This window comes from Chinchilla lanigera, unplaced genomic scaffold (genome assembly GCF_000276665.1).
Source record: "Chinchilla lanigera isolate Chin_1 unplaced genomic scaffold, ChiLan1.0 scaffold00068, whole genome shotgun sequence".
In the NCBI taxonomy this organism is placed as follows: Eukaryota; Metazoa; Chordata; class Mammalia; order Rodentia; family Chinchillidae; genus Chinchilla; species Chinchilla lanigera.
Window position 1 is genome coordinate 8,279,685 of NW_004955469.1, and position 7,618 is coordinate 8,287,302.

Consider the following 7,618-nt stretch of genomic DNA (forward strand, 5'->3'; position numbering starts at 1 on the left):
GGAGTGTGTGTTTGGGAAGGGAGGGGAGAACACATCTACAGAAGCCCACTCAGGAAAGGAGCCGGCTGCTTGTAGTGGGGAAGAGTGCATTACTTGAATTTGTAACCAAAAATAGTTTTATAATTTTAAAAATGCAGACTGTCGATATTAATGAGGTGATAGTGTGCGCTTGCTGTGTGCTTGTCTCAGCAGCTCAGCCTCCCCGGGAATGGGAGCAAGGGTGCAGCCCGGAGGCACTGCAGTGGCCTCCTTGTTAGTCATCTCCTACTTGGAAGCTTAACGGAATCCACTTGTAGAAATATTTGGACCAGTTTACCCACAATTAAAATAGGCACATCAGTCACTGAGGAGAGATACAGCATTTGTAAGAAAAATATTTTCAAGTGCATATGATAGTGAATCCATTTTTATTTTAACAGAAAATGGTCCCATTCCATTCTACAAAAATACCCATACATCATGTAATTTAAAGAGACCGATTCATCAGAATTTTTTCATTGATCTAGTCTAAGTGTTTTTCAGAAGCTTGTCACCTTCTGCTTGTGAATTTTGTAAGTTCATCCCACCAGCCGTCCTCCGAAAGCTCTTCTTACATCTTGCTCTCCTGTATATCTAGTCTTAGTGTGGTCTTGTCACATTTAAATGTCACTGCTTGTAATCTTCACTCCATAAGTCTTGCCAGTTGGGACCTTCCTCTCTGCTTTAAACTTTTATAAAGAATTCTTTAGAATATGTTCATATCAGTGCCTCCTTGTAAACATGCATATGTCCCTGGAACATATTTTACATTGATTTTTTTTAAGGTAAAGGAAGAGGGACCCAGAAACTTCATCTTTTCTAAACCTCGAAAAGCACCAAAGTTCTACCCTTCATCTCCAGTAACTGGGAAGATCAGAGGTTCCTATCAATTAGTGGATCCTTTCTTCATGACCATCAAAAAGGAACAGCAGAAAAGTGATCACTGGGGCTGGGGATTTAGCTCAGTGGCACAGTGCCTGCCCGGCAAGCACGAGGTCGTGAGTTCGATTCCCGGTACCGGAAAAAAAAAAAAGAAAAAGAAAAGCGACCACTGAATAGCTAGAACCACTTTCATCCGTTATTTCTATAAAGCGGCCTGTTGGTAATTTTAAAGCTGGCTGAGACATTTTACTTGCAATTATTTGGAACTTTAGTATCTGAGTTTGGCAGGAAAAGCAGGTTTGTTTAGGTATGAGGTCACTGGGTGGTGTTAGCTAATTTTTCACACTATTCTTGCTTGGATACTTTATGGTGGGGACCACTAAGCTGCAGGAGAAATGGACACAGCCTGTCTTTCCCAAGATGAGCAGGGAAGGGGGTGCAGAGCCCTTGGGCCAGGCCCCATCGGGTGGATCCCAGCTCACACCCTCACCTCCTTTGTGGGTTCATGTGCAGTACAGGGTTCACCCTGAAGTGTCAGTCTGCCCCATGAAAGAGCTCACCCTGAAGCTCGGGGCTGGTGACAGCCACCACGACTAACTCTGCAGGCTTTTGGTCCTCTGGAAACCAAGCCCATAACAATTCCTTTAAAACAAATTTTTTTTTAAAGGATAATTTGGAGTTTGGTAGTATAAAAAGGGATTTTCAGAGAGAACTGAGCCCAAGTTTGTTAATGCTAGGTCTCCTGCACTCTGAGGCTTGTCTAGAGATGGCTACCCTTGAAAAGCCTGCTTTCCACCCTTGGGCTGTGGTAGCTTTGTTAAAAGGAGCTGCTGTCAGGAATTCTTCCTAGAGACCTTTTCTACCCCCATCTTCATTCCTCACCACACGCTGCTCACACTGCTCCTGAGAAAGCTGGTCCTCATCTGGCAGTTTGGCTTCCTCCCTCGCTGTGTTTGGAAATGTAGGTTTCGTTTGTGGCCTAGGAAGAGATGGAAAGACCCAACTAACTGCTGGGTGCTCACTGTCATAGTCAACGCCTCTGTGAAGAGATTGTATCCACTGTGACATTCTCGACTGGCCCCTGCCCGGGATGCAGTAATCTCCAGAACTTCGCTCTCAGCTGCATCATCCTATTTGCATCAATTCTGCCTTTCCCTTCAAATCCTAACCTGGGGCCGATTTTCACATAGGGGAAACCAGGGCAAGAGCATCCTCAGGATCCAGGTCATAGTCAGGAACCTGGAAATCTGACTGCTCTGGCTCACCTGCTCCTGTCGTGGTCAGAGAGCCTGAACCTGAAACCTATGCATTCTAAAGAACAATCCTCTTCTTTTCCTGGCATCTAGCTGTGCCCACCTCTGGGGAAGGCTGTGGGCCTCTCTGACCTTGGGAGACAGTTGGGGCCTTGGAGCCAGCAACTCACCAGGGAGATGGCAGAGTTAGGGGGTCGGGTGTGGCAGAAGCGTTTGCATAAGGCCTCTTGCACCTGGAGAGGAGAAGTAAATGCCCGAGTTGCGGCAGTCAAGGCCCCCCCTTCTGGCTGCCAGCCAGGCAGGGGTTGGTCTGGCCGACTTACCTTCTTGTCTGTGAGGCAACCGAACAGTAAGATGAAGACTCCCTGTGAAGAGAGATTGGGGAAAAGCTGGAGGAGCAGGGAGTCAACTGGAGTTAGCTTGCTCCCTCTCCTCTTCCTGCAGGCTCCATCCTCTGGCCTCATCCCCACCCTGAGAGTCCTGTCTTGACTTTCTGAAGTTAGCACCACTTGCTGCATATGATCCATTTCAGGCTGTTTTTTTAGTGTCATGGTTACAATATGGACACCACAGGATTGGGTACAGACAGTTTCCTTGTCTAGCAATGTCAGATATTATTTTACACGTAAGAAAGCTAAAGTGCAGAGAGGATATGTAATTTGCTTGTCAGAAGTTATCCAGTGAGTCCGTGGAGGAACTGGGATCTATACCTAGGCCTCCTAAAATTGCTGAACTAATTTCTTCTGCTGCAACACGCTGTCTCCTTGAGAAACAATTGGCAGTGGCGTAGGCCATTGAAAAGGGCGGTAAGCACAGACCACCAGCCTGCACGCACCTACCTGGAAGCTGTTGAGGATGATGAAGATGTAGTGAGGGACTATGGAGGCTTCCTCCACCAGAGTCACCAGGCCCAGGCCCCAGGTGATGCCGAAGATGGGTGTGAGAATGAGCAGGGCTTTGAGCACCCCCATGAGAGCCTGGCGCTTCTCAACCGGGGGCCCTTCGGACAGTGAAGGTCTCAGCAACTTCAGCACAGTCATGGCGAGGACCAGCCCATTCACGCCCACGATGGCCAGCACTGGCCCTGCAAAGGTGTACACCGCCACACCCTTCTCATTCAACCAGCATTTCCCTTCCCTCAGGTATTGCCCTTGAGGCAGGTAGAGGCCCAGAGTGACACCTGCGAACCCCAGGGGACACAGGTAGCCAAGGATCACCATCAGGGAGAGAACAAGGGGCTTGGAAAGCTGATGGAAGACAAAAAGCAGCTGGTGAGCCAACAGCAGGGCCTGCGCCAGCATCCAGAAAAAGGTGGCCAGGTAGAAAAAATGACAGAGGAAGGTACTGGCCAGGCAGAGCAGGTCATGAGTCCCTGGAACAAAGACTGAGGATACCAGGAACCAAATGTCTGCGATCAGCAGACATATCACCATGTTGAACAGGGCAGCATGGCGGAAGAAGGCAACTTTGTTCCGAACCACGGCTCTCCACACCAGCCTGTACACGCCCAGGCACAGGAGCAGTGCCAGTATGGAGGTACCCAAGCCCACTTGACTCAGGAGAGTCAGGACAGGGTTTTCTGGAACAGTATTCCGGGACATGAGGATGGAGAAGGCAGTGAGGTGCTGGCAGATACATTGAGTGACAAGGCTATCATTAGCTGCCTGTGCCCGGCAGCCTTTATCTGACCAGCCTCCTGCATGATGGAAGAGATTATGGTCCCAGAAGACACAGCGCAGGTTGCCATCTGTATGCCCAAAGTCCATGATGACCTCTGCTTGAGTGAAGGCTTCGCTACCTGCCGTGATGGAGATGACGAGCACCAGGCCGGGGGTGGCATACTGGAGGTCCCCCAGCCCTTGCCCGTGGTTGAAAGGCAAAAGGTGGTCCAATTTTTGCAGCACCACACTGGTCATGCTGATACTGGTTCCATTATGGACCGGTGGGGTCAGTGAATATTTGGGAATCCAGGCCTGCAATGGGGGCCGAGTGGAGAAGGAGATTTTGTAGTCTTCAGCACATGTGGGTTCCAGGAGCCGACTCTGCAGCAGCACATTGGAGGAGTTGAAGGAGAAGGGGTGGTCCTTGGGGGACAGACTGCGTACCAGGGTCTCCACAGCCAGCAGGAAATTTGAGCCCATCGAGGGCTCCTTGGCCTGGGCCATGGTCCACAGAGAGCTGCTGTGCATGTCTAGGACTTTGTCCGTCATTGTCAGGAGATCCTGTGGCACCCAAGAGAGAGACAAGTCTGATCTGCTGGGGCCCATGGTGCTGAATCAGGGGAGCTAGGACCTACAGACCCTGACCGTACCCTTCCTATGCCATGCAAGACTCAGGGCCGGAGAACAATGGCACAGAACACAGGCCTGTGAAGGGGACTTTCTAGATGGGAAGACTGGGGGACTATTCAGCCAACCAGCAGGGGGCGTTGTCAAGCACAGGGTCTCCTGACACACCCAGCCCCTCTGTCTGACAACCTCTTGGGGCTACCTGGAGCTTAAAAAGAGGGGCCCCTTCCAATTCCTTACCCCTTCCAGTTCTTCAAAGCTAGGAACGGTGGCCAGCAGCAGGGGCACAATGTTCTGAAGTCACAGGCCACATTCATGTCTGTACAGCCACATACGCTATGCAGTCCAGACAGGAAGAGTGCGTGACGTCATTGGCCCTCGTTATTCATTTGAAGTTTTGGGGTGACTACTGTCCTTACTGGGTGATTTAGGTAGGTCCAGCAAAGCCAAGTGTGTTTGAGTGTCTTCGTGCAGGGTCACATGTATGTGCACGTGTGTGGGCGTGTGCATGTGTGAGATCCACCTGTCTGCATGTACACAGACACCTCCATACTCGCGTCTCCTTACCCCTTGCTGCCTTCCCATTGCCCTGTGTTCCTAGCACTGCACACCGCACACCCATGGAGCCTGGCCGCCCATGGTGATGTGAGACGGGCAGGAGGGCTGCGAGTGAGGAGCCTCCACCCCCACTGCCCAGCTGGCATCTACTGAGTCTCAGAGCTCTCACCTTCAGGGCACTGGGCTTAAGCGCTGTTCTGACCTCGGCCACCACGCTGGCCAGTACTTGCACGGTGCTCAGCAGTTTCAGTAAGTCAGAGGGCGTGCTCGCCACCTCTACCCGCTCTTGCAGCATTTCCAGGATCTGTGGCACCCTTTCATCAGGCTTTCCCTGGCCGGCCTGCAGCAGCTGGGGCGGACGAGATGGCAGGAAGGAGAGTGGCAGGAGAATCCTCGCCTCCTCCTGCCCCCTCTTCCTCCTGTCCTTGCCCCTGTGTGCCCACACCTGTTCTGGGGTGCAGGAAGCAGAGAGGTGACTGAGGGAGCCTGGAGGGTGCAACTGATGCTGATGCTAGGTTAGGGGGTGCCTGATGGGACTGTGGCGTGACAGCACCATCCCACTCCCAAGCGGAGTGCGGGCCTTGGGAGGCCCCCACGCCTGTTCCCGGGCTCTGCTAGAGCTCCCTGTGATAGAAGCCAAAGATCTCACAGGCTGGCCTGGGGGGAAGGATCCTAAAACTAGATCTAAGCGGGGACTGTGGAGGGAGACAGGTGGGCAGCTGCTTTACCATGGCTTCGTCATACAAGGCCAGGATCCCCGTGTCTATGCAGTTGTTCTGGATGGGCCCCCAGATCCCATCAGGCCCACAGGGTCTCTCCACTGTGCCTGTCTTGTTCATGGGACATGGGACCTGCGCCACATGGCCAGCTTTAGTGACATTCCAGGCAGCAGCTGAGAAGTCGGCAGGGCAGACAATGTCTCCATCTGAAGAATGGTAAACAGGGAGGACTCAGTAGTCACTGCCCAGACTGAGCCTTTTCCTGGGCTCTAACCTGAGCCGCAGAGCCTGGCCCGGTTGGCAGAGCAACATCAAGGAGGAGGCTCCCGGTCCAAGGGCAAGCAGCTAGCAGACGACCTGGGGGATCCCCAGGCCCCACATACCCTGGATGACAGTGATGGCAACAGATCTCCTAAGAGGAGCCAGGCCCTGACTCTCCAGCACACAGGTGTATATGGTGTTGGCTTCCGGGCAGTGCTGAACGTCCAGCAGTAGGCACCGAGAGCCTGTCCTGTTCAGTAAGGAGACTAAGGGGGAGAGAGACAAGAGATGAGACTCTCACTTGCTGGAACAGCTCAGAAGCCAACAGGCCCAGAGTCTTTCCAGGACTTTCAGAAGCATAAAGCAGTGGGGAGGAGCTGAGTGGTACATGGGTACCGGACTCTTGAGGGCGGAACTACTGGGCTTTTCTGAGACGCTTCCTGAAGGGGTCTCTTACTAGCTCTGGGACTCAGTTTCCTCATCTGTAAAATGGGTGTCACCATCAAAATAACCAGCAGAGAGTTTATCACAAGAGTTAAATGAGACTGTGTGGATGGGAGTGTTCTGCAGTGTCTTATGTGGTTGTACTATATCAACTGAACTGTGAGTGTTCTGACTGGGAGACAACAGTGCTGGCCTTGGACCCCCCAGTTCCCAGCTTCTACACCAGCCTTATCTTGTCAGCACCAGAAACCCAGCTGCCCAGAAGAGACCAGCTGCCCATTTCCCCCTTTGATCCCAACATCGGTCCCCTCTTCTACCTTGGCTGCTCTCCCTGGGGCTCCAGGCAGCACTGTAGACCAGGTTTGTGCTGGGAAAGCAGCAGCTCAGCTGGAAGCCAGGGGAGGCAGTGCAGGAGATGGACAGCTGGTCTGGAAACTGAACCACTTCCGTCTTCTGCAAGGGCACCTTTACCACCTGCTGCAGCTTCCATATAAATCCCTGGGCCTCGAAGGAGATTAGGTACTCACCTGTGGACATACGCATGCTATACTTTGGGGCATTCTGGGCCTGCCCGCGCCCCAGGATCCGCTGCTCCCAAGCCTTTGCCCAAGCCTGTGTGCTTACCTCCCTCCGCTGCTTACTACCCAGGTTTAGTCACCACCAGAGAGGGCTCAGCATGGCCCGCTGAAGACAGAGACATCACTCACTGGAACAGCTCAAAGCCAGCAGGCCCAGGGTCTTTCTAGTACTTTCAGAACACAAAGCAGTGGGGAAGAGCTGAGTGGCACATGAGCACCGAATTACTGAGGGCAGAATTTGGGTTCTGCTGACTCCCTGAGGGGTCTCTAACTAGTGCCAGCACTCAGTTTCCAGATTTTTAAAAGCAAACTACACACAGAGTTTATCACAAGAGTTAAACTAGATTGTGTGGCCCTGGCCTCAAGGATTTGTAGGAAGAAGAAGAGGTCTGCGGAAGAGGCTCCTGATCCTTCCTTTTTAGCTGCGTCCACAGATTTTAGGTGAGTCTTTTCCCTGCAGTCGTGCTCTTCCTCTGTCACCTCTGTCATCTAGCATGTGGACAAATACTGGTCCGTTGTCAGCTAAAAGTGATACCTGCATCCCTGACTGCAGGGAGATGCGTTTGTCATTCTCTGCACGACTCAAGAACCATTTCAGTTTGGTGGCTTTGTGGGTC

At 52.2% G+C, this 7,618-nt stretch overlaps 1 protein-coding gene across 1 annotated transcript in view; it reads right to left on the minus strand.

The window, feature by feature from the left end:
• Window positions 1-446: 446 nt before the first annotated feature.
• The window catches only part of Adgrf3 (adhesion G protein-coupled receptor F3), an 11,382-nt gene continuing 4,210 nt past the window's right edge, over window positions 447-7,618 (minus strand). The window contains exons 6-14 of the mRNA XM_013522571.1: window positions 6,741-6,950; window positions 6,102-6,245; window positions 5,728-5,924; window positions 5,169-5,348; window positions 2,993-4,375; window positions 2,477-2,518; window positions 2,324-2,386; window positions 1,783-1,879; window positions 447-995 (exon numbers count right to left, since the gene is read on the minus strand). Coding sequence (XP_013378025.1) covers window positions 1,820-1,879; window positions 2,324-2,386; window positions 2,477-2,518; window positions 2,993-4,375; window positions 5,169-5,348; window positions 5,728-5,924; window positions 6,102-6,245; window positions 6,741-6,950 — 2,279 coding nt within the window. The 3' untranslated portion in view covers window positions 447-995; window positions 1,783-1,819. The remainder of the gene's footprint in view (window positions 996-1,782; window positions 1,880-2,323; window positions 2,387-2,476; window positions 2,519-2,992; window positions 4,376-5,168; window positions 5,349-5,727; window positions 5,925-6,101; window positions 6,246-6,740; window positions 6,951-7,618) is intronic.